At 38.9% G+C, this 27,736-nt stretch overlaps 1 protein-coding gene across 13 annotated transcripts in view; it reads right to left on the minus strand.

Moving 5' to 3' along the window:
• Positions 1-27,736, minus strand: part of ENOX1 (ecto-NOX disulfide-thiol exchanger 1) — a 366,745-nt gene that overhangs the window by 25,318 nt on the left and 313,691 nt on the right. For all 13 annotated transcript variants that reach the window (XM_048926238.1, XM_048968963.1, XM_048925786.1 and 10 more), the window contains one exon: positions 15,660-15,844. In XM_048926238.1, the coding sequence (XP_048782195.1) occupies positions 15,660-15,844 (185 nt within the window). The remainder of the gene's footprint in view (positions 1-15,659; positions 15,845-27,736) is intronic.

Genomic DNA, 27,736 nt, shown 5'->3' on the forward strand with positions numbered 1-27,736 from the left:
ACTGAAAGTCCCAGGCATGAAAGGACTCTGTGCCAGTATTGTTTTCAGAGCTGCTTGAAAACACTCAACATTTTGGGATCCAACAGAGTTATTAGTAGTGCATTTCTGGTATAAGTAAACACCAATTTATGGATTCATTCAGCCACTAACATAAAATCCATGTCTGACTTTATCTTGCACTCTCAACAATCCAGCTAGGTGTCCTCCTAACCAGGATCTGATCACCACCTCAGACTTGTGTTCATCTTGCCTGCTGGGTACCATTCCCTACAATTTCAGAAGATACAAAGCATTTGCACTGTCAGGTGTCATACACTGTTACACAGGCAACTCTATAGCACAGGTATAGATTTCCAGATGTTTCATAACCTTTTAGCCACAAAGGGACAATTTGGTCACCTCGTGTAATTTCATGTTTTAAGACTAATCATTAACTTTCTCCCAGGATAGTTCTAGTTTGATTTCTACACTAAAGAAAGAAAAGATTTTCCAGTGGCTAAGATGGTGTCAGGCTCACCTTGGCAGCTCCCCACTGTCCCTTCTTCATGCCTGCCCACTGGATTTCTCCAGAAGCTGCAGGGAAGTGCTGGCACTCTCTACTTCATCTTCCCCCAGATAATCCGGGTTGACAAGAAAATGCATCTGAGGTTTTTGTCAACAATAAACAGAACCTGTGTCAACAGCGTGTCTTGGCAGCCAGAAGGGCAAAGTGTAACTTGGGCAGCATTAAGCAGAGTAGAGCTTTTCCTTCTTTGCTCTGCACTGCTACAGCCCTCACCTCGAGCACTTCTTTTTTTTTTTCCCCCCCACTGGCATGGGCTGCTCAGAGAAGCTGTGGGTGCTCCATCCCTGGAGGTGTTCAAGGTCAGTTTGGATGAGGACCTGGGCAGCTTGAGCTGATAGGTGGCAGTGCTACCATGGCAGTGGGTTGGGATTAAATGGTCTCTAAGGTCCCTCCAAACCCAAGCCTGAGGGATTCTATTATCCCAATATTTGAAGAGAAGAAGAGTTTACAAGACAACAGAAAGACAGCAGAAGCCATTTCAAGGGTCACTAGCAGAGACATCTAAGTTTTGGCAAGAGGATAGGTCACCTAAACGGAGCTGATGAAATGTCCTCTCCTTCCCAACTGCTATCTGTTAGACCTTATACAGCTGGACAGGACAAAGATTGTCACAGAGCAAGGAGTCTTTGCTCTTCATCTCAGATATCTCCATCTCTGATATCTCCATCTCCACTCCCTGAGCAGTTATGTCTCACCTTTGTGGCCAGTCTCTGACAGTTCAAAGGGAGAACTGAAAATGAATAAGATGATCCAAGGGATGGACAAGGACAGGCTGAAAGAGCTGGGACTGTTCAGCCTGGAGATGAGAAGGCTCTGAAGTGAGCTGACAGGGGCTTTTCAGTCTCTAAAGGAGGAAGGGGACAGACTCTTTAGCAGGGTCTGTGGTGATAGAACAAAGGGAAATGGCTTCAAGCTTAAAGAGAGGGTAGATTTATGTTGGATATAAGGAAAAAGTCTTTTTTCCTTAAAAGGCATTGGAAAAGGCTGCCCAGAGATGGGGTTCATGCCCCATCCCTGGAGATTTTCAAGGAGAGGCTGCATCAGGACACGGGAATCTTGATCTAGCTGTGCATGTCCCTGTTCACTGCAGGGGAGTTGGACTAGATGGCCTTTACAGGTCCCTTCCAATTCTAAGGATTCTATGATTCTATGATCCTCACATGATCCAGAAATGCATTTAGCTGGTTATATACCTGGGAAGGGAATTCCTTTTTTGCCTCTCCAGGCAACCAGCTAAAACACTGAAATGTCAGATTTGACTAACAGCATTTACCAGTGCAGTGCTACAAGCATGAGGGAGTCCAGGGAGAACCACACAAGGGATCCTTTTTGCTCCACAGCCTCTGGAGGAAGTGAATAGGCTTGCCAATCCAAGAAGAATACCACTACCTGCCAGACCAAACCTTCATCTAAATTCAGATATTTCACTCCAGCTTCTGGAAGAAACCCTAGAGCTGTCCTTCTGAACAATATAAACTGCTACCTGGATAATCTTAAGTCCATCTTTGCCACTGGAAAGCCCATTCACTTACAGGCTGAACTTGTTATAATTTCACCAGAAACACTAAAATCACATTTCTCATCCTAACTGCTGTGGTTCTTCTACAGTCGAGTCTTATATATCACAGATCAGCTCACAAACTACTGCTGTTTTATTTTCACATCTTCCACTGCTATCTCCCACTGTGCTTTAGTCTAATTATATCCTTCTTCCTTTGATCCTGACTTTCTATTTTGTGTTTGAGGCAATTTCCGAAGAGATGGCCTAGCATGGGAGGAACTGGAGTGGTAGACACACTCAGAGAGCACAAGGACAGATACTCCCCACTCAGCATCATGGCATTTGGTTTCAGGCCAACTGGGAACAAGAATCCCAGGAAACATCCCATGTTCTTGGTCTGTACAGGTTTTCATGGGTTTGCAGCTCATACTGCAAGCACTTGACATGAAATAAAACTTTCCAGGAGTCTTAATAGTCATCTTAAACTGTCAATGACTGTAGGCTTACTGTGTATCCTTTGGCTCATATTTTCAAGACAGTAAATGGTTCCCATTTCATGGAGATGCAAAACAGAACATCTGTAACTAGTGTACCACATTCCCAGTCACTTGTAAGGGTTTTCATTCACAGAACTGGGATCTTCCCATCCAGCCCCGAGTGACACCAGAATTGTTTAAACCTTGTAATCATTCCCTGGGGACTTAACCTTTTTTCTTTTTCTCTTTCTTGCATTTATCTCTAAAAGCTGCAGAATCTGCTCATTTTACATGGGCCAGTTTCAGAGCTTTTTTTTTTCCCGAGTGGTTGATGCCACCAAGTAAAAGGAATTATAACTGCCACTGCCACACAACATATTTTTCCCTTCTAGTCTTAATTTAGGAAATGATGAAATAGCTTTGACTGAAAAAAAATATCAGACCAAGACAGATGATCAGCTTGAAAAATTTCAGCACGAACACGTGAGGTTTGGCAAAATTAGAAGCAAAGGGAAAGAGGATGTTACACTGGCAGGAATGAGGCAAGTTTCGTAACAGTGACTGCTGTCATGTCTGCATATAAACAGACAGCCACTCCATAACGATTGCAATGAATGATGTCAAGATGAAGGTATTTAATTATTCAGAATTATTTTTTTCCCACATAAATGTGCTTATTAAAAATTGATCCTATAAAAATATGTTTTTGCCCTTCAGTTTCCTTGCAAGTGCATACTGCGATCAATTAAAATAAAAAAAATGTTCTCCTTTATTTTGCTTTTCATGCTGTCTGATCTTGTTCCATCTATTTCACTGCCTCTTCCAGCTCTCCCACCGGAGCTTCCTCCAGTGCCCACCCACCCACACAGTTGCTATCCCACTTTACCTGTTGTGTCCTGCTGGCTTGCTTCAGAGCTTCTGCCAACACAGCTATCAAAATAATCCTTACTTCAATCCTGTTTCACCTCTCCGGCCATTTCTTTGAGCCCTGATGTCATCAACTTGGTGGCACAGCCATGTCATTCAGTCAGCAATTCCCCCATTTTCTCAGGTAAAGGACTGACTTCTTGCCAAGCAGCCAGGAAATACCTGGCTTATTTATCTGTTATCTCCCAAAGCGGTAGTCCTCGACACAGAGTAACAATTTGGGCTTCTGAGAGTCCTCTGTTCCACCCAATATGGAGATGTTCAAGGTCAGGTTGGATGAGGCCCTAGGCAACCTAATACACTGTAATCCTGCCCACAGCAGGGGTTGGTCTTTAAGGTCATTTCCCATCCAAGCCATGCTATTGCTGTATGATTATGCAACGGTCTCTTCCCTGAGCCAAAGTCCTAGTGTCAGGAGCCAGAAAAGCACGGCATCCAGAAGTATTATCCTTGATGCAGAACTACCCTCTTCTCTTCCCGGGAAGGGGAGAAGGTAGCTGCAGCCATCTGTCAAAGGCAAAGGAAAGGCTACCAGCAGAAAGAGCAGATAACTTTCACAGAACCTGACACAAGGAAAACTTGATATAGGATGCGTTGATACGAGATTTTTGAGGAAGGCTGGGAAATGTCCAGCATCATGCTGTAGAAAGATCTTTCCTGGGTAAAATGGTAAGAAGAAGGGGAGAACTCTACTCCTGATGTCAGCTTGGAAAGATATCCAGGGCTAACTGATGAATAGAAGTCTGGAAAACATCGTGTGCCGCTGATGAAGTTTCAGAGAACCAGTTCTGAGTATTCCGGAGGGAAGCATCCCACAAAGTCTAGAGCTCCACCAGCACTGGTTTTGGAAGCACAGCTTATGTGCAAACAGAGCTATTTGTCATTGTGGCTGCTGGGCTGTCCCAAAGAAATGAAGCCCTGAAGTAGGTCCAGATCAGACAGATACATATCACCTGTGTCCCATCAATGGCATTGCCAGAGAGGAGACAGGAAAGGAGAGAGAATTAATTTCATGGTTGTCTCTCCAGATGCCAAGAAATGCATTTTGGGGAAGAAAAAAAAATGCAAGGCAGCATGCCTGCTTCCCATGGCAGTTCTGAAGCTGCTTCCGAAAATACAGCTCTTCAGTGCTAAGCTTGCTTCATTCATGAGAACCAAATTCCTCCTTGTACATATGTGAGTAGCTGATTTATTTATATGAGAGGGAAGTGTGTGTGTTTTTTTTTTTTAATTATTTTTTTTTATTATTTTTTCCACACGTTCCCACCTCCAGTGATGAATCTCTATCAGCAGCAGTTCAGTGCTGTCCATGTGGCATAGATCTTGAAAGCTCAGACAGAAAATTACCATCTTAAACCAATCTTCACAGCTTCTGAAACATTAAATATAGATGGCATTATTGAAGCCAGCTGAATTACTCAGACTGTGTACAGTGTGGTGCCAGCATAGCCAAGAATGCTAACAACTGAACAACACACAGTGCCTTGAAATATATGAGAAGTCCTAAAGGGAAAGTAATAGCTTGCTGTTGTATCATGAAACATGCCTTCTTTTTACTCTTCACTTCCCAGCCCACATTTCTTCCTTTCTCCCCGGAAGGCAGTGTTACTTATGTACATTTAAATATGAATTATGGACATATCTAGTAAGGTAGGCATACACATAGCCTAGCAAGACAAAGGCTCTCAGAAGGAGAGCATGGTTGCCTGAACAAAACCATCAGTGCTAAGAAAAGGGAGGCAGATCAGAAGAGACCACAAGGCCTGAGGCAATACTTAGGATACTAGAAGGCTGACAGAATAATGAAAAAGGAAAACTAGTGTTTGCCACAAGTTTAGCAGTTACACTGCTGAATGGTCCTATTTTTGCTATTTTTTTTGTTCTCCCGTTGCCTGAAAATAAATATGAGCAGGGAGCAAAGGAAGTGAAGAAGTTCAGATAAAAGGGTTTCTCTGAGGTAGGAGCATTGCCTTTGATCACAGGGGAACAGGCAGTTTCAGCAAACCCAGCCCATTCGGCCACAAGTGGACTCATCCTCCAGTTTCTGGAGTAACTGCAGAGTGACCAGAAAAGATCTGTGGCAAACTCATTTGAAATGAGAATATCAGCCAAGAAAAGATGATGTTACATACTTTAACTGTGCTAACTCAGTTGAATAGACAGCTTCGACATCTAGTGAACACAGGCAACTGAACTCTATATGTTATCTATATGATATTAGGGGGCAAAATATTATTTTCCACTTACAACTGATGAAGGATTTAATTACATTCCTGTACATGAAAAATGGGGAACTCTGGTTTACTAGGTGCCTAAAATGAAAGCAAAAGTCACATGCCTCAGAAGGGCAGGCTGAATTCCACCCAAGGTTACTTTTTTCAGTTCTCAAGACACTAAGGCTTGTAAACTGAAAAGTAACCAAAACAAAGCAAGTTGTAACCTGAACAAAAGTGCAGCCATTTTCCCTATGGTGCACCAGAACTGGAGACCTAAAAAGTATGAAATCATAGGCACTGAAAGGTCTGCGGAGATAACTTAAAGTACCCACTTACATTGCCCATTTCTGAGGTTTTATTCTTTTTCCTTTTTCTTCCCAAAGGAAGCTTTATGCTGTCAATTCCAACTTTATTTTATAGGAAAAAAAAATAAATAAAAAAAGAGTTGGCCAGATGGAAAAGGACAAAAATCAGCAAGGAAAAGCAAGGAAAAAAAAAGTGTTTCAAAAGTCTTGCAGGCTGTTCACAAAAAAGAGGGGAAAGATGATAAATATTTCTTGGCAGAGTCCTCCTTAGATGGAAGGAAAAGAAATAATGAATCAAAATGAAATCTCAGGCACACAGTCAATTGCAAAATAAAAATACATATCGCTCTGCCAGTGGACAGGATGGAAGGGTGTTTGTGTCTATTGCTAAGACAGACAAGATTTCATATCACAAATGCCCAGCACATGGCAGGCTTGAATAATGAGAAAGTAACTTCCCAGCTGAGCAAATACGCATTAGTAACAAGACGCTGATGAGGCCAGACAAATCACCAAGGAAACAGGGGAATGTGAAAGACAAGTCAAAGAAGCTTTAGAAATGAGCCCTCGAGGAAGTTAGCCATGTTGCAGCAATAAGGGTGACACATGTGCCATACTGATGTATGACAAGGCATTATTAAAATAAAGAGCATGGTTGTGGATATTTTTTTAAGGGAGAAAAGGGCAACACAGCATAATAGAGCAATGCTTGTCATCATTCCTTTCTCTCAGGGACTGTCAATATCATAGTAATTAGAAGGATATGATTGTTTGGATGGCTCATGGGGTTTGCAAAGATAAGAGGCCCAGTCCTGAACTGGTGAGAGCTCCATGTGGATCAGCAGCCCAGCTCCAGCTTGTTTAGGGAATTTACCTGCAGAGTGAGCTTTCCTGCTTCTGAACAGAGGAAAAGAACATCTTGAGCACATTAACTCTGTGGGTTAACCACTTTGTGAGGGGTTGGGAAGCAAGACACACACCTGAAGAGTGTATATGTATCATGGTAATAATGAAGAACACTGTCCTGCCACTTCCTTGCAGAGATGTTTGTCGTGCTCCCTTTTCCTGCTATTAGATTGACCTCAGAGGTCCTATAGCTTCATAGCACCAAGCACAGGAGTAGGCAGGACTGAAATATGTCAAGTGAGAAAACAGACAGATGGAACTGTAACTAAAAGGACGTTATGCAGAAGATGGAGTGAGGATCTTCTAAAGTGAGGATTGAGAGCTAATAGACACATCAAGTAACACTTCTATTACATCTCACAATTAGGGTAGCCAGTAATTGGAAAAAGAGTTCAGAGAAGCTGCTGACTCTCCATCCTTGGAGAAACTGTGAAAACAGCCAGACTAGGCCCCTAGCAAAACAATTCTAGAGCCGATTCTGCTTTGAGCATGTGATCTCTGGAGGTTCCTTATTACTCCTATTATTGTATGATTCTAGAGAATACATAATAGATATCAGATAATTAAATCTCAATTTCTTTTGTTTCCATGATGCAGAGTAATTCAGCCATGCTAACTACGAAAGGCTGTGTCTGGGACTGTGGATCAGATGGAAAGAGAACATGGATAGTGCAAAGAACAGCTTAACAGACAACCTACAGCTTTCTTTGTCAACCAGTATTTAGGAGTTTCTCTTACTCCAGCCAAGAAAGACAAACAATCTCTTAAGTCTGCTATGAACTGTTACATCAAATGAAAAGGCTGAAGTCCTTAGGTCCTTACAGGACCAACCTTCCTACCAGAAGTGAAATCCTCCCAGTTTACAGATTCTTTGTGCTAGCAGCAGGAATCCCTCTCTAGGATCTGCCTTTTAGAGTGGATTGCACAAGGTCTTTATTTTCATGATGCACTGTGGAGGGGAGAAGTTTGGCCCAAGCCAATTGCACCTCACCAATAAAGTCCCCTCCTATCTTTGCTAAATGAGGTCACTGACATGTTATGCAGCCCTTGGCTTTTGCTAGCAATGGATGTATGAGCAGATTGCCTTAGAGTTTGTTCTGATCCTGATCAAAGGAAGAGGGCTGATCCTAGTTGAGTGTCAGGTTCCCTCTGCCTTCATATTTGTCCCACAAGGCAAACAGCTGGCACCTGGCATGATGCACAGTCAAAAGAAGACACAATCATCCATTCACAGCAACCTTTTCTTCTCCAGCTTTTCAAGCTGTACCTGTCTATTGTGGATACCCCTTCACCAGGCAATGGCACTTGAATTGTATGACCATGTCTGTTCTTTCATGGAACTGCAAATGAGTATGATATAGCATCCTCTTTCTTAGCAAATCAAATCAGATTTTTTTTTTTTTTTTAATTTTCATTTCCCTATTCAAGAAAAAATATTCATTTTAAAGGAGAACAAAAAGACATGACACATTTTAACTAGAAGGACAAATGACATTAGGGAAAAGAATCAAATTGCCCAGTGTTATTGCCATTTAAACATAGTTCCTTGCAGAAGAAGCAGAGTTCCTTATAATGAAAGCATCAAATGCTTTTGGAAGCTATGTAATCAGGAAGCTGATGCTAGGATTTTAGGATCTTTTAAATAATTCACTTAAGATTGCTACAACTTACGAGACCTGCATGTCATTGCCACTAGACTACACTAGTGTGCTAATGAAGATACTAGTTGACTTCTTTCATATTTTCAATCAAATGTGCACCAGATTATTTCTCTTGAAAGTGTTTTTTCTTCCTGCCAATCTCGCTTCAGCTTTACCATTAGCAGCAGGAAAAAATATGCTTCCCTCCATTATTTCACCACTATAACAGCAATCAAGAATGTGGTGCTTAGAGAATCTGTGGTCCCTTGTTTACACTTCCTCTGAAACTGTTGAAGTAGTGTTCACAGAAATGGGAAATCAAAATATTACTTTTAGTAAGGAAAGGTTTTTAAAAACAAAGGACAAATCTTCTGACTTGTCTGAAATATGGGAAACAATTAGTATTTAATTGCCAGCTGCTCTTTTTATTTATTTATTTATTTATTTATTTTTTAATAGAATCAGAAAGAGTAAGTATTTTCTGGAAGTTTGGACATGCTGTACTGGACAGTACTGTACAGATCCCAGAAAAGCACAAGAGAGTAAAAAGAATACTTATGAGAAAAATTCTCTCCATCCTGGAAACAAACATATTTCTTACCAGATTCCAAACAACAACAACAGGGCAAGAGAAGAAGGGACTGGCCTGTAAGAGAACATTCGGTCCTGTTCCTTGCTCTTATCTTGTATCCATTCCCCATAAATTTATAAATAAAGATCAATATTGCAATTTTTACCTTAGTGCTGCTTTTCTAGGAAAATAGGAAAATCTAATTAGAATTCATACTTAGTAGAGTAATAAAAACATTTCCAACTTAATTATTCTGGTCTATTTATTCAGCAGGTAAAAAGCAAATCCAAGGAGTAATGTTTTTTAATCTCTTTTATTTACTCTTCTCTTTAGTACTGCATTTGGTGAAAAAGCAGGCTATGGTTGTGTGTAAGTGGCTGGATTATGTGCTGAATAGATATTTGGTGTGCAAAGTTAGGTGGATATAAAAGACTACAAAACTTCCGTGCCTTTATGGTATATTAATACATATATCCATAAAATGCTCCATCTATTTGAAAACGATGTTAATCTCAGCACTAAATTGATACTAGAACCTGAATATTTAAGGGTAAATGATGATCATGGTACTGACATGGCACTGGATTTGGCCGTTTTCAGCCAACAACAAATGTACCTGCGACTTCTGACATTTCACAAAGTTTCCAAGTGAGAGAAGGGAATGGTTGTGACAGTTAACAACCAAACATCTATGAAAAATCTGAGAGCTGCAGACCTAAATGCCAGCTGAGGCTTAGAGAAATTTGATAGATGGTGGAGAATTGATGGAAGTCTCTCATGATGTCCCATACTACTTATTACTTAGCCTTCTTAGACAGAAATATGCTTTTTCTTCTGTTCTTATTGAAGGAGAGTGGACCACGGAAAGAGTAGATTCTTCCAGAAATTGTGTGAGAAAGAACTTCTTGTCAGACAAAATAAGCTAGGAAGGATCTGAGGAATATTCTCAAATGGGAAAAAAAGTCTTCCTGTTAAGTGAGGAGATCTGAAAATGGATAGCTCTGCTACAGCGGCTGCTAATGGCAGAAGACCAACTCATTTCAGTGTCAGCACAGTGAGACCAACACTATATATACTGTCTTACATAAAAAGCTGACGGAGCCAGGACCCTTGTGCCATCTTGATTAGGGCCCAAATCCAATTCACAATGGCTGTTCTTGTCCCCAAGGGAGCAGTGAACGTACAGAGGGATCTACAACGTTCTCCAACACCAATTCTCACCCTCCTGACCACAGCTGCGAAGCACATCAGAAAGTGAAATGTTCTTCCCTGGATGAGCTTGAAATGACTTCTGGTCATCTGGCATTTATCAAGAGCCCTTTTAAGATCAGACGAATAATTTTCAGATGCATGTGCTATTTATTTTTCACGCTAAATGACTGGTAAACTGCAAAAGCTAGTTCTCAGTAGGAAATGTCATGAGTAATGTGGCGTCGCAGAAAGGCTCTGTGTTGCATATTGAACAACAAGGCCAGGAACGTATTGAATAGGTGATAATTAACTGTGCGCTCCCTGTCTGCAGCGTTGAACAGGGAAAGGTCCCTGAGGCGCAGAAAGCAAAATACAGAGTCTGTAGTTCTGGCAGTTCCTGCCTTCTGAGCACTCAAGTTTGGAATCTGTATTGCTGTTTGAGTTAATTTGATACTGTTTGGGGAAAAAAAAGAAAAGAAAGAAAAAAAGAAGACAAGACAAAAGAGGACTTTCATCATGCTGCAGCAGAGTGGCACCCATGTGGGTCATTAACAGGGTCAGAATGTGTTCATCCTCCTGCTGAGACATCCAGAGCTAACAGTCGACAGCAGTGGCAGCAGTGCCTCAGCCTTCATGTCAGCCCTATGCTTACCACCCACGACTATTCCTATTGTTCCTGCTTTTCACCTCAAGCAATGATTTTAAGTGAGGCACCCCCACACATCCCCCGCTAATGCAATAACCCTGTGGCTAGATTTTAATGCTTCACCACCAATGAAGGGGAGCCTGTGCTGTCACTGTATGTTAGGAGCATGAACCTCAGCCCAGATAATGAAAAAGGCCCCTTGGGGAACCTGGGCAATGAGGTGCCTCTTACATGTCCCAGACACAACTCAGCATGGGCACCAGAAGAACTGTAGGCACTAGGGTACATTTCCTGGAGAAAACATAGGTGGAAGAATGGTTTAAATGGGATTTCTGGATAATGGCCTTGCTTACAGGAATTTACATCAGCCTGTACTGTATCAAGCTCAAGGGGCTGTGAGAGGAAAAAACATTAGTATGGCATATTCACATGATGCAGTGAAGCACTGTGCCAAATCACCAGCCTATAGGAAAATAAGCCAGATTACTACAGTTATGCAAACAAGTCACCATATCTTGGACAATTAAACCTGACCAAATGGTGGAGCTAGCTAGTTCAAGTAAAGACTCATGCTAAAGGAATTAGCATATTTCTAGGACCTGAACGGTGCTCTGTAGACTTTGGACTACTTTGAGGTTTAAAACATTGCACTAGTGGCTGTTCTATGGAGATGGTTCACAAACAACTCCGGATGCCCAGTAAAGATGTAAAATGTATTTGCATATGTGCTGATGACTGACATCACATACATGGCACATCGAGATTTTTCAAAGGCTTTTCATCTTCAGATAGATTTTATAAAGGATGTGGAAACCACATCATTGACTCAATAGTGATTCACTGTTAGAACCTGAGTCCTTGTTTCAAAGCATGAAGGTGACAAGTGCAGTTCCTTAGGAATATTCTTTGGTGGACAATAATAAAGGAGAACATTTCCTTCACTCTGCTCTCAGAATGGTTGAAAGATTTTCATGAGAATTTTGTAAAAGAATTCTACTTGCTATTCCACATAGAATATGGCAAACCAAATGGTTGAAATTTGGACAAGTTATATGTCTGCTGAAATCTGAGTCTTTCAGTGGCAAGCATCAAGCAACACCAGTAGGTGCTACTTTCTACATTACCTATAGTCATGTGTTTGGTAAAACATTTCAGAAAAGGAGACAAGATTTAAAAATTCTTAAAAGTGGGCTGTGAAATATTGTAAAAATAAATAAACATATAACATCCCTCCTTGTGATCACAGACCGTATTGCAGAATACCAAACACTGCTGAAAAATGGGACCATTTGGAAAGTGATCTGCTTGGTATGTGTGTTCACATATAGAAACAAATTGAAGACAGTGCTACCTATGCAGCAATGACAAGTTAATTCAATTTCTATCTCAAAATCAGGTAAAGTATATCTCATTTGTTACCATGGATACAAGACATTATTTCCATTTGTTTGAGATCTCACAGCGGGTATGAAATTAAACTGTGACACAATTTTATGGAGAAAGTTGACTCAAAACCCCACAAGTTCAATGCCATTAGTCCGAAGGATTTTCTTTTTTAGACATAATAAATGGGGAGGTTGCTACTATTGCCCAAAAGTTATATTTCATAAGCAAACATCAATGTGATTTTGCTGACGGTACTTTGGAGCAATAGCAGTAATAGAAAATAAACATTCATTTCATCAGTCCTGCAAATGTGAGAAAGCATCCTGAAAAATGTCCAGATGGTAGAGTTACATTGAAAATACATTGAAGTTGTGCTATTTGCTGTCGTTTGGCACCAAATGTTTACCAAAAAAATTCTGGATTCTGAAAATGTATCCATTTTTTTCTCAGATAAATCTGCTTTATAGACTGCAGCTCAAATCAATTAATCTCTAGTTCTCAAAGTTAAAAGCAAAAAGGGTATATAAAAGAGTGGGGAAATAGAGAGGAAAGAGACAGGAGAAATACTTTTTTTTAATGCTGACATATATGTAGGATTCGGGAATTCAGTGGCACTCAGTTTACCTTGCCTGACATTAATTTTAATATATAGAAAAGGATAAAAGAGAATACAGGTCTTCTTGTTAAATTATTACCACTCAAGTTCTGGGTATATGTTTAATATTTCATTGAGAGACTGATTTCCATAGATGCTGAGCACCTGCTGTACTGATGGATTTCAGCTAAGATTGTCATCCCTCAGCATTTACAAAGCCAAGCTGAGATAAAACAAAGTCTACCTAAATCAAAGGTTTAGTTCTAAATATTCATGGATGAACTGCATGAAAAGCACAGAGGTCGTGAGATGTCATGACTACAGCTAATCACTGAAATCCAAAGCCATCATCCAGCTGCTTAATTGACTGATTATTTCCCACCAAATATTCTGAACTCCACCTCCTGTGCCTCTGTGTTGCTGCCCTCCTCAGCATATTGTCAGACTGGATTATCTGCAATGTCTTCTCCAGCTACTTGGGCCATCTCTAATTATATCCCATTGGGAGTTGGTAGGTTCAACCCCCCCTGGATGGCAAACAAAAAAAATTCAACCTCACAGCAAAACTGTCACGAACATAAAAACACTCAGAGGAACAGTGACTGCAGTGTCCATTGCTCAGTTGAACAGAAAGATAAGTAAGTCACTCTCTGTTATTGGCTTTTGTTATTAACATTTTCTTGAAGTTACAATAGCAATCTATTTATATTCTCCAGTCTTGATTATCCTTCTTTCAGAACCCAGATAGGAAATGATAAAAAATGGAAAATGAGTGTTAGAGCTCCAGTCTTTTGATTTAGTAGTATTTTGTGCTGATTTTTCACTAATTTTAATGGAGAATGAGCAGTAGGCTGAAGTTTAGAACAATATTTATATATGCAGTTAAATTTAACAAAGACAGTGATATTTAAGCATCCATTTAGAAAAAGGGAAGATCATGAGCAGACCTTAAGCATATCTAGAGTACACAGAAACCTTAAGTATTTTTGATTAGTGGCTTTATTCCTGAGTACAGGAAAGATTTTATTCCTGAATGATCAATGACTTTTCTGTTTCATTCCAAATTACTCTGCCATATGATAAATCATTCTGATTTGGTAAAACTCTGAGGGCTTAGATGGGGTTTATGTTCATACAAACATGTGTGTAGTACTTAAGCTCATCTTGTGCTCCATTATTTGGTGTTAAGCAGGATTTGTAGACTGGTTGGATTTGATATGTTCTGTGATAGCAATGCAATTCTTAATCCAGCCGGGCAGCTCATATGTAAGTTAATATCTTCTGGCTGTGGAGTTTTGTCATATAAACCAGCTTAGTACAATCTGGAAGTGGGTACAACTTGTCCCCTTTTGGAATCTAATAACCATGAGTGATTGAGGAGGACATGTGTCGCTTCAGGGCATTCATGAACCAGGCCAAATTAACCTCTGCAGTGACATAGCCGAGCAGCTCTATTCTAAATTGTAGCATCACAGCATCACAGATTGGCTTGTGTTGGAAAGGACCTTAAAACTCATCTAATTCAAACACCCTGCTGTGGGCTGGGACATCTTCCACTGGATTAGGTTACGCGAAGCTCCATCCAACCTGGCCTTAAACTCTCCTAGGGTTGAAGAATCCATAGCTTCTCTGGGCATCCTGTTCCAGTGACTTGCCACTCTCATAGTGAAGAATTTCTTCCTTATATCTAATCTAAACCAACTCTCTTTCACTTTAAAACCATTTCTCCTTATCCTGTCACTATATACATACGTCTTTTGAGCCTCTCTTTAAGTATTGAAAACTACAACAAAGTATTCCCAGAGCTTTTCCTTCTTCAGACTGAACAACCCCAATTCTCTCAGCCTTTCTTCACTGGAGGGGTAAGTATAGTTGGGAACCCAAGCCAGTGTCATGGTGAGCTACTGCCCTCGCTCTCTGTTGCGTAGCATCGAAATGTATGTGTCTTTTCAGGAAAGAAGTGGTACATGCATGTCGAGCAAAAAGTGCTTATGTATTAATGTACATCTGAGAGAAAGCAGTGGGAACAGGTCTAGACATGGTAGACAAGACCTGACCTGCTCAATATCAGGAGCACACTGTCAAATACAGGATAATGCATATAGAAACCTGAACCTCTTCTAAAGGGACACAGGGCTTACTGGTTATCAGCTTTGTTGCTGCACTGAACCATTTTAAAAATTGCCTGAATGGGGACATTACATTCAAGGATCAGAAAAAATAATAAAATCTTGGAAGATAATACTGGTGTTAATGTCCATTTGCAAATTTGCAGGAGGGCAATCTGGACAAACTGGAGATCCTCAAAGGAGAGTCAGGAGAAGAAAAGACAAAGCTATGAAGTGGAGATGCATCTAAAGATGCAGAACAAATGCAAATGAAGGTGCCACTATGCTATGCTGAAAAAAAGCTCCTGTGCAGAATTAAAGCTAATTGGATTAAATGAGAAGAAAAATAGAGGATGTACCAAAGTAATTTGCTCCTAACTACAACATGCATAGGAAGTTTTCTTGAAAATGATCAATGGGTTTGCTGTTTAGGTATTCCTAAAATGACTGTCCCTAAAAATGTCCCCAGTTTCTCCTTCCCTTCCCTCCATACCTAAAATCAGCAAGGTTTTGATTTTGAAAAGAAATCAATATAGTAATTTGTGGCTAATAGCCCTGCGTACAGCATAGATCCTCGGTAGCATTTTCCTAAAAGAGAAGACCTGTTTTTTCTTCCATGGCAATACCTGCTGCATGCCTTGCATCGTCTGCTGTAGGAACTGCAGCTGCTGATCCTTTGTAAGGCTTTCTTCTGTTCGAAAGAGCTGTCCTTTCTCTTGCTTCAGAAGCTCCACTTCGTTTCTATAAGCATCCAGTTGCCATCGAAGACTATCATTTTCTTCCTTAAGCGCATATGCTTGGGCTGCTAGAGCTGAGAGAAAATGAAAATGAGAATAAATCAGTAAGTTGATTGTTTCCTTAGAAATAATGTGGAGAATATTGTCGGGGAAGGTGACAGTAGAGCTGAAAGCTAGTGAGACATTTCAGACCTAGCAGAGATGAAAACGATTAGACTCTGGCAAAGGATGTCACTGGGAAGTTATTTCATGGGATGGAAGGATCCATAAAGCAACCCTGGATAATTCAAATGCTACTTGCAATCTAGCTGCTAAATTTAGGCTTATATTTGGGGAAGAAACTGGCATCCAAAGGCAAAACACTTCCCAGCTTTGCAACATTTGCCCAGTGGTGTTATGGGATCTGGTATAATCATTTAACAATTAGTCTAGTACGAATCCAATGAGATCTGTGCAAAGGAACTTAGACTATGTCAGGTTGTCTGGATTTAATCCCATAGGAGAAGAAACATGGAAATTCCTCTCCAATCTCCCTATGAACTGCTTCATAGCAATGGTTATGAGAATCCATTTAGACAAAAAAAAAAGACGTTACAGAGCAAAATTATATAAAATGCAAGTGCTTTGAAAAAGTGTTGGCACTACAAGAACATTACTACATTAAAGGCATTGAAAGACACTTAAGTCATTTCCTTAGGAAGCTCCATTTGGCCCCTTTTCAATTTAGAATGGCATTTTTATTATCATAACTGATAGCAGGTGTTTGTGAAGAAATCGATTAGTATGCAGGGATGGAAATTACATTTGCCAAATGACTTGCACTGTCTGCAATATAAGCTAAAATTTGTGTTGCAAAAGGCAGAGGGCTATAAAGCATGTAGCAGGAACATTATTTAAATAAATTATCTAAACGTAAATACATATAGGGAAGTATGGCATTCATTGCTTTAGGGATGTCATTTTCATCCTATAGGAGAACTCACCCCTGGTAGCATTTACATATTGGCAGTGTGAGTGGCCATTTGGCATATCAGACCATCATACCACACTATTTTCCTTCTTGGAACCTTGGAACACAGCAACATTACAGGGCAGCTGTAATTAAAAAACAACAATCTACCATAGCCAATTCTATCAACATTTGGTAACTGAAGCACATAACTGATTTACATTCCTGATTAAATGATTTCAGGCTTGATAGTACAGAATTCTTTCTTGCCCACCTACAATAGCAATATGGTTAAACTCCAAATTATCAGAAATAGTATTGACTCCATTTAATGTTAGGCCTCACTTGACTAGAGCAGCATTTAGATGTCATAGTGTTTCATTATCAGTAGAAATGTTCTATCTTTGGTAGGATAAATGTATCTTTTTCTGAGATAATTTTTACTAATTTTAAAGTAATACAAATGCTTTATCCAAAATAAAGTAGAATTAGCCATTATTAAAATATAGGCATGGACTCGTTATTGCACTTAATTTGGATATTCTACGGAGTATCTCTGGAAGATTTAGTAAGAGTTACAGTATTGTTACATCAAATTAAATTGTTCTGAAAAGCATGTAATCATCCTTCTGTGACAAAATATACCCTCAAGAAATTACAATGATGAGTCCAATGGGCAAATAAGAGGATGAAATCTTTTTTTTTTTTTTTTTTTTTTTTTTATAAGAGCCAACAAGCTATGCCTAAAATAGAGTCTGAGCAAATAAAAACCTCAGTCTAACAAAAACATATATCAGAAGCTTATATTAAAATTTTATTCTTTGATTTATGTAATGGATTTGAACTAAATTACTTGAAAATACAGCTCATCTTTGCAGTGTCCAGAGGAAAGTAATTAAATAAAATGGCAGCCATTTGTATTGTCTTCCTCCCACCAATTGGACTGTCCCCAGTCAAAGAACTGCATTTTTCACAATACTCAGTTCCAGCCAGAAACCCAGATTCAGTTGAGCTTTAGGCTGCTTTAACTGGAGAAGCTGCTGTGGTGCATTTTCTTGGCCTCATCATGGCCCAGATGGAGAACATATTTTTTCCCACATAGGTAAATTCAGGCTATTGAGTGGGGCTGAGGACGGCACTTCTGTCTTCTACAGATGCATTAAAGTAGGGAAAAAGCAAAAGTCTTCTACAGATTGTGAAAATCACCTATAGGTGATGAACTTGTTAGGATTTAAAAAATCACTCTTCCAAATTGCACTCTATATGAGCTTCAGAAGCAAAAGCTTGTTTTTCCTTTAGAAACGCAAAACAGCTTTTTTACTGCTAAAAATGCAGTTGCACCATTAAATGTCATTATTTTATTATTTTAAAATTATTTTAGAATGCCATATTAAGATCTATATTAATAGTTAGATTACTGTACTACCAAGAAGTCCCACGCAAGGATGGTGCCCCATCAACCTATATTCCAGATCCTAGAAGAATAAAGGCTGTGTTTGGAATAGGTAACAGCATATGTTAAGTGAAAAGGGAAGTATCTCAAACAACCTGAAATGTGTGAAGAAGAATATAGCAGAGATGAGTTTGTGATATTAGGCAGAATTCCTAGATGCATCCAAAATCTTATCAAAATTATTATACAATCTGGTGCTCTTCTTAGTAAAGCAGAAAGAGTCCAAGGTAGAAGTCCTTAAATAAGGAGGATGCAACCCATACAGTAGCAGTATAATAGAATTCTACACTGTCACAAGCTTTCTGATGAATTATTTTTAGATTAAACCATTAACTATATGGTGTTCATACACACAGTTCTTTTGTTATTTAATTTTAAGCTACAAAAAGCTCTGTTCCTAATGTGAATAAAGCAGTTAGTAAAAAAGTCATCAAATAGAGCATAAGTCAAAGAAAGACATCTGCTAGACGCCAGGGGCTCCATCTCATTCAGCACTGCGTAACTCTGAAACAAAATCAAAAAGATTCTTTTTGTTTGCACATCATAACCGTAATTTTAAGTTATTTATATTTTAGTGAATTAAAATCATTCTGGATTCAATGCAGTTGTCCCAAATAGAGCAGTTTGCTTACATTTTATGCATACTGAAGAAGACCTCATTGAATACTAAAAACTAAAATTTATGGAGAATTTTTGGAGATAATGGAATCTGCATTTTAAAAAGTAAATATTTTTCTCATTTGTGCCGAATTATTTTTTTCTATAATTTCATTGATAAAGCCAAGGGGTGTATTTTTTGCTTAAGAGGTTTACTTAACTCATCCCACTGCAACTTCTGATTCCATTTTAAGTTTGGTAGTTCTGATACTCATCTACAGAACCCCTCACTGAGACACACTAGAAAGCTTCTTAGGATAAAAGACAATTAAAGTGAAAGCCTTTACAGAAGCACGATATAGAAGGAAGCTAGATCAAAAGAAAACTCTGACAAGAATCCCAAGTAACTGCCCGTAATGCAAGCAGAAGAGAATATTTGTACCTGAACAGACACAGCTGGCAACCAGCCCAACATACGCTTTATAGCATTTTCATGGAGGGACACAAACGGATACCTGTCAGTCTCAGAGAATCAGCTAGGGGAAGATCAGACGTAGGTAAGTAGGGAAGCCTTCTCATCAATATCTTGAAGACATCTAAGAGGTTAGTGTGATTTGCTTGTTCTGAGGCAGCAGTGCCACAGCAACAGCGTTACGGCCAAACTGGTTACATGCAGTGGATCCAGATTAGACCCAAAACAAAAAAAAATATTCTGGATTAAAAAAAAAAAAAAAAAAAAAAACAAAAAAAACATGACTGAAATACAGAAATACTCTGAAGTCTCAAGATGTATTAAAAATGTCTCAGACTGATGTCTCAGAAAAAAAAAATTACTTTTCTAGGTCATCTATTTCAGACACTGTTAGGTATGTGCTGTTTTTTTTTATCAGCAGCACCAACTTGTGCCATTTACTTTCATCTAGTTTTCTGTGGTTATATCTAACCTCCTGCATAATAGCTGCCCATGGAAGACGAGGTAGGGTAAGTCTACACAGTGAAAATAATTGTAATTACAAATAATGGTAGTATTTTATAACTCACATAGTGGCCAGGAAATAAACTGAACATCCCAAGCCTCTGTTTTTATATGTTTATAGTTATTGCAGAACTTGGGGATAATTAATACATTTCTAGCAATTTTATTAACACATACCTGGGCATTAATAACATTTATAACACTACGTTTAATATTAATGACAGACTACTAATTCACATATGGAAAACACTCCTGGTTGAAATTCATAGGCAGTAGCTTATCTTCAGGATCTGTAGCAGTCTGGAATTAATATCTGAAAAACAAATGACCAAGCAATGGCAACAACAGAAAAGTAACTTGTAAATTCAAGAGCATAATACTTCCGCACGATCTGCTAGCAGAAGTTTTCCTACACATATTTTTTATTTCTTATAGGTACTTCTAAAGAAATGGATTATAAAACTGACAACTTTTTATTTATTTAAGACTTTTAGTCTAACCTCTTTAGCAGAAATTCTCGGGGTTTTGGAACTTTTGCCATTGTACCAAAGCAGTGTCATGAAAACAGATGAAGAGCATATACCCAAGCTTTCCTTCCACCTGAGTTCTACTAATACCATGATCCTAATTTCCTGACATGAAAATGGGGTTTAAAATGATATGATGCTCCTTTTGATAGCATCAACAAGAATAACATCAAGAACTGTCAAAATGATGGCTGTTGTTATGGTAATTTTTTTGCCTGCATCAATTCCATTGCAGAGCATTCACTGTGTCTAAAAAAAAACAACCTAGAACAAACAAACCAAAAAACACAACATAAAAAAAACCCAACTTGTCAGAAACCGCTACTACTCTACTAGTTCAAAGAATTTTCAGTTTGAAGGACTAAACAAGTACAAGAGGAGAGAAATAAGGACATAGAGTTCACAACCATAAATACAAACAATAGAAGTTATCCTTGGCTTCTATCTAGCTTGCTTGTTTTTCAAACAAGTGAACTGTGAAGCATTATAACTAGTGGAAAGTCAGCAAGGGAAAACGATTTTGGAGGATCTGGGAGGTCATGAGGTATGTCAGTTGTCATTAGTAAGGAAGGTAGTCTTAGCAGATAGCGAGCATGGAAGATCTTAGCTGATACCCTGTGATTCTGTAGTAAAACAGCGTTTCAAGATTTGAAGATAATAGTATGAACTCTTATATAAGCCTTTCTCTACATGCTGTACAGATATCTGAAAGGTACTAAAAATTCTTGGTCTTTACAGTTATGTGCTGGAGAAAATCTTAAAATAGAAATGAATGTCAGTGTAGATCATCATACCCTCTAAACAGAAGAATCTCTTGAATCTAAACATCAATGCAACCGCTGTATTTCATTAAGGAGGATTTGTCTGTTTCTTTCTCCTGCCTGAAGGCAACCATAATTGCATCTTTTTTTTTTCTTTTTTTTTTTTTTTTTCTTTTTTTTTTTTTATTATTATATATGAAGGAGATGTTGTGTGGGAAAAAACAACGAGAAAAACTTTAAATAATTTTACAGTCATCCTAGCAAAGACAGCTTTTGACTCTTCCTTAGCTGTCTTCAGGATCTCAGGTTCTTTCAGAAGGCACAAACTAGTCTCAAGTAGCCCAAATACTAAGAAATCGAAATGCCAGGGGGTCCTTCCTGTTTGAGCAGTATTTGTAGCCACCTCTTGATTTGTAGGAAACAACTCTGTGGTTGGACTTGATGATCCTGAAGGTCCTTTCCAATGTAACTGATTCTATGATTCTGTGGTATGTTGTATGTTAACATGAAAATTTTTGGATATTGGTTCAATATATCAAGGACTTTCAGTACTTGAAGGGAACATATAAACCCTCCTCTCCTCTCCTCTCCTCTCCTCTCCTCTCCTCTCCTCTCCTCTCCTCTCCTCTCCTCTCCTCTCCTCTCCTCTCCTCTCCTCTCCTCTCCTCTCCTCTCCTCTCCTCTCCTCTCCTCTCCTCTCCTCTCCTCTCCTCTCCTCTCCTCTCCTCTCCTCTCCTCTCCTCTCCTCTCCCCTCCCCTCCCCTCCCCTCCCCAGTAACTCTAGTTCACTAACCACTGGCATTCAGATGTCAACAATGAGTGCACAGAAGTATGTCTGATATTACCAAATAAAAGCAACACTATTCCTATATTGCATTCTTTAACATACGCCTCTTCCATTGTTATCCTGTGTTTATATGAAAATAAATTATGTCACTCGGCTTTTTTAAATAACCCCTTTGGTTAAAACTTGAAAGTAGCTAGCGAACTAGCCTGAATAAACTCTGAAAACAGAATTAGAATGGTTTAAAAATAAATAATTTGGGGCAATTATAAATTAATCTAGCCATGGACCATTTTTTTCTTTCCCCTTCAGACATAGTGCAACCAAACAAGGAATTTCCTCATTTTTTTAATGTTAGGCACACTTCATTTGAATGTCTCAGAAACTGCAAATTTAAACTCCAAAGGCACTAATTATCCTATATGTGGAGGGGTCATTGCCATTAATGTTAGTGGGAGTTAAGACCCACACACTGGGAGGGAGATTTACTTTTTAAAAAAACCTTTATTCAGGTGCAGTTGCTTCAGCATCCTTTCTTCACCATGCTGCTTACATTCAATGTGGAGAAACTCATTATACCCGTTACATTCATGATGATGCCAGATGTTCAAACTGAATACTCATGAGAATTATTTTCAGACTCCCTATTCACATAAGACTTGCTGGCGAACAATTAGTAAACAGTAGGATGCTGCCAATAACAAAAAAAAAGGGATAAAAAAAAGAAAAATTCTACCATAATTTAATGGCAATTTTATCCATCCCATCTATGACACACAGATGTAACATTTGAGAAACCAAAGCATTTCTATGAATAGAGATTTTCTCAGTTTACAAAACTTAATCCTGCTTACCAGACTTCTGCAATAGCGCTGTTCTTTTCAAGGTTTAAAGCACACGTGGCTTACTAAGCAATTTATGAAGGCTTATTATTTTTTGGTGTAATGAAGCATGTCTTTTTGCAAATAGCAAAGAAGGTGTAGAGAGAAGGAGGGCACATTACAGACCAGATGGGTCTAATAACAAAACTAGCAAAGAAGCGTGCAAAAAGTAACATGCAAATGCTGGTTCTGAGGTGGATTAATAATACCCCAGGGAGTGGTGCTGCCAGTTCCTGTGCTGCTATGATGAGTCTCATGATATCTGACATTTTATTTAGAGCCTTAGAGAGATTATTAGCTGAGAGCTTCTGGATTAGCAGCTTCCAGACTTTCTAGACTGTGGATCAGCACCGTCTCTCTGTATTTCACTGTGTTCTCCCCAACTCTGACTTTTAGCTCAAAACTCAAGGGAAATACATCTCACTGTTTCAGCCAGACCTAGGAAAGAGATGCAGATTACTTATTACAGTTTTACAAGTGGCTCAGGAGATCGGAAGCATGAACTGACTTTCTCAAAGGCCTTAAAAACGATGCGACTAATCTGCTTTAACTCATCTTTCTACCCCTTTCTTCATACTTTCCTCCTTTTTCCTCTGCACTGGTTCAGCTCAGTTCATTTCCTCCTCCAACACTAAACCTTTGTCCACTTGTACTTTCCACTTGCCTGACATTTCTTGATATTTTTCTCTGCTCTCACTCATACTTACTTTGCAGTATATTCTCCAGTTCTCTTACCAGTTTAGTCGCAGGTAAAGTGCCCTATTAAGTACTTTGAACTATTCCTATAAAGATGTCACATCACATTACTGAAATGCATAGTTAGAATTTGGAAGAGGCCACCTTGTTACAAAAATATTAAAACTTGTCACATTTTAGGTCTATTTTGCTTGACAGCATTTCTTTGGAGTACTGGCATCTATGTAACTTGGAAATGGAATTTTGACAGACATTAGTTAGTCTGCCCTGTTGAAACCAATTTCTCCAGGTCACCTGTAAAGACCAAAGATCTTCTGTCTCCTCTCCTTTTTGGGACACATTTCTTCTATTGCCACCCATGATATGTACTAAGCCCAGTAGACGTGATACACACTTAGAGGGCAGAGCAGAGAAAAGAACCACACACTGATGTGGGCGGACTGTTGGCTGGGACCTGGTGCATTGTCTTTCCTACTTGGTTATCTTCTTGAACTAGAGTCATAAGACTCAAGTAATCCTAAGAAAATGTGGAGGTATAACTTTGATACTTATGCTTTGTGTTTACCAATAGCTGCTTGGAAAAAAAAAAACCAACATTGTCTTGGTTAAATATATCTGAGAGCTGATTCTCTTTTAGAGGTTCTGCATTTACTTTTTTTCTTTCTTTTCTAGTCAAGAAATTAAGACAGTTCAGCAGGTGTTATGTTTTATGGATGCCAGAAAAGAAGTGAATTTTTCCTCTAATCAATAATTTTCAAGAAATGACTGTTTGTGTAACACTAAAAATGACAGATAAGCTTCCAGTCTCAAGAGAGAAGGGATAGGCTCTCTTAAATAAGAAAAGTGTTGGTTACTGGGAAGATGCAAAGTGGCATTGATGACCTACCTCACTACTTGTTTTTATGGTGCCTTGCACCTGGAGGTATAGACTTCTGAAAATTGGATCACACAAGATATGTTGATGGAAGCTTAGTGTTTCACGCATTCTATGTTAACATTATGTAGATGTCATAAATTGATTTTATGTGGGTGTGTACATGTGATATACAGATTGCCTGGGATACTCAACATCACTATATATAGGTAAATCTCTGTTTAGGTAGGTTACCAATGGTTATTTATTAGGCATCAACTTAATTGGTCATAATTTCATTCAGATTTAAAAAATAAAAACTGGCCTTAATAGGATACATAACTGTACTGCTACTGTTGACATTTAAACTAGGAATTGCATTCAGGTCCAACACCACTGAGACAACTTGAACAAAAATATCTGTAGGATGAATAAATATGAAGACACACATGTAATTTCAGGGAACAAACCTGTTTGGAAACAAACCTGACAGTGTTCCTGTGAATCTCTCAATTTGTCATGTCCATTAGGATAAGAAAGGGCTGATCTGACTGCTTTTGGTGACTGCAGTTCTTTGAATTGCTCTGATTTATGGTAGGCAAATTCTGATCGTAAATTCAAAGTGCTCTTTACAAATGTGAGGATCAACAAGCTTTGTTAAAAATTCTATTGTGCCTTAAGCTGTGGGAGAGTATTTATCCTGCTACCTCTCTGACCTTGTACTGGATTAGAATGCAGAGCTAATTTTTCTTTAAAAGTGTGTAGTGCTGTAATAATTTCTCTGTGACTTTAGTATCAGAAGAAAAATGGATCTTAAATATGAGAATATTTTTACCCTTTCTAAGAATTCCAAGAAGCTTGGAATTTCTTGATTGTCACATTCACAGGTTTTGTTTTTTTTTTAAGTGACTTATCCCTTATGAGAATGGAAGACGATGCAGAAGAATTACATCTACAAGTAAATGCCACCTTTCTCCCCTCCATCCTGACTTCAACACACTCAGTACCTGCAAACTGAGGCAGGCTACTGTGCTTCTCTGGAACTTAACATGTTTAGTAGGTATTTTCTCAGATATTGTAGACTAAAACATGTTGTGAGCTTACAGATGGCAGGGTTCTAGAGGGATTGGTGCTACGTGCAGTCCTTTCAGAAAGAGACTTTTTTTGAAACTTGCAAGAAGTGTAAAACTTTAAAGAAACAACAGTAGAATACTCCCTGTAACAGACTTTCTGTGTAAGCCACTGCTTAGGACTTCGTAGGTGTGGGTGTTGAGCAGAAGGTGAGTGCAAACACTGAGCTGCAGGCAGTAAGCTTGTGGGATCAAGGTCTAACAGCACAGGCATCTCAAAACCCATCAACAAAACATGAGACAGACAACTATCTGATAACAGAACAACATGGGGAGAGGTATTATTTTTTTTCTCATGCTCTTCCTCAGCTGCTGAAAGCACACACTTGTCTCCAAAACTCAAAAGACAAATTTATGAGTGAATGTTGTCTGTAGCTGACACATGAAAAAGAAGCAATGAAGAAACTTTTCAGAGAGATCCCTGGATGACATATAAGATACTCTTATCAATTGTAGAAGCATTCAACAATAACTGGGTACAGTAGTGCTTCAAATGCATGCTTAGCACATTATTGTGCCTAAGTAACATCTTGACATGCAATGAATATATGGAGAACTGACTAAATAAGCAAAATGACAGCAAGCTATCCTCCCACTGAAAGGTAAAAAAATTACATAGAAATTAGCACTCCTAATTTGGAAAAGGGGAGGGGAAGGGAAGGGGAAGGGAAGGGAAGGGAAGGGAAGGGAAGGGAAGGGAAGGGAAGGGAAGGGAAGGGAAGGGAAGGGAAGGGAAGGGAAGGGAAGGGAAGGGAAGGGAAGGGAAGACACGTTCCCTTAAACCACATAGACACAAATTTTCCTTCTTTGGTAAACCAGTATTCAATGAGTCACATGTTTGAACTAGTGGAGAAGTGATATAAAATGGTATGCTATCTAATTCTTGAGTCAGTCATTCCATGTACAAGATGGCTTTTCTTTGTTTTCTCTTCCCTCTGCTGTTAATGTAAAACTGAGTAAGACTAAAAGTCACTCACCTCTAATCAGAACTGAATCTTCAACATACTGCTCATAAAAATGCTACGCTATGGATACGTGACACTAGTTAAGAAGCTGATTTTCATGAGATAGTCTTAAAGACAAAACCAAAGAGCAGGATATCACAAAATTCCTCTGAATCTAATATTCATTCCTCAAAGTAAAACAGCACTAGTTAGCCTGTTGTAATTTTGCAAATTTCTGTGGTGAGCTGGCTTGAAGCACAAGCCCTTCCGGGTGGGCTTTTAACTCCTGGCATGCAACCACATCACAGACTTCCATTCTGCTGGATGCATAGGGTCTGAGAAATTGCATAATTTGAAAAGGAAGCTTTTAATGTTTTGGAAAGTTCAAATGTTACTTGTCTCATGACATAAGGATGCTCCCCAAAAAGGTAATTCTGAGCTTAGAAGCTTGTACTGATGCGGGAAAAGGTTCTGCTTTTTGATTATTATCTCTTCTGGTACCTTAGCAAAGTCTAATGTTTCATGGATTAAGAAGGTAAGTGGATAAGAAGGTAACAACATCTCCAACTCAAGCAACACTTACAACTGTCTCTAATTTGCTGGAGTGGAAAAGGTTCCTTAAAACAACAGGGAATGAAGGCCAACATTATTAACAAACCCCCAAACCATGAACTTAGTTCAAACAATAATATAAATGATCTTTCATAAGAGATCAGAAATAGAGTTTAGGCTGTGAGCCCCATGAAATCACTCATGAAGAAATCTGTTCTTTGTGTTCTCTTCAGAACCAACAATCTTCACTATTATGAATAGGTCTCATGCTCTCGAAGGCTAAATACATGAGTAAGAGCACAAAAGCTGTATATTGGAGAGGGCACTATAAGGAAGGTCACTTTATAGAATGCATGAAGTGTAATTTGGAGAAGGATGCTAATACCAGCTATATCAGATTGTGAGGAAGCTGAAAACAGCATATGCTCTAATATTGTCTTTTATTGATTTTGCTGCCAACATCCCACTTCAACAATGTTACAGCCACACTTCAAGATTCTTAATAGAAGGGGTTGGAGAAAATCAATATACAGAGCTTGCTTCTGCTCCCATTGAAGTCAATGGGAGTCTCACTATTAACTGCAATGAGCACAGGACAGAGTTCAGCCTGTTTTGGTGCTTTGTGTTTGTTTTTCCCTTCCCTTCTTATTTAACCTCCTACAGGGCAATGCACACTGTTATTCTGTGCTTTAGAAAAGTCCCATTCAAGTAATGCAATTCCCTACCAAACTGCAAGTGTACGCATTCAGAAATGATGCCCTGCTTTATGAAACCTAATGAAAAATTATAGCCTGTATCCTGAAAAGGGAAAGATATAATAAAAGATATAGGATTTGAAATAAATTCTGATAACAAAATCATTT

This window comes from Lagopus muta, chromosome 1, assembly GCF_023343835.1.
Source record: "Lagopus muta isolate bLagMut1 chromosome 1, bLagMut1 primary, whole genome shotgun sequence".
NCBI classification, from domain to species: domain Eukaryota; kingdom Metazoa; phylum Chordata; class Aves; order Galliformes; family Phasianidae; genus Lagopus; species Lagopus muta.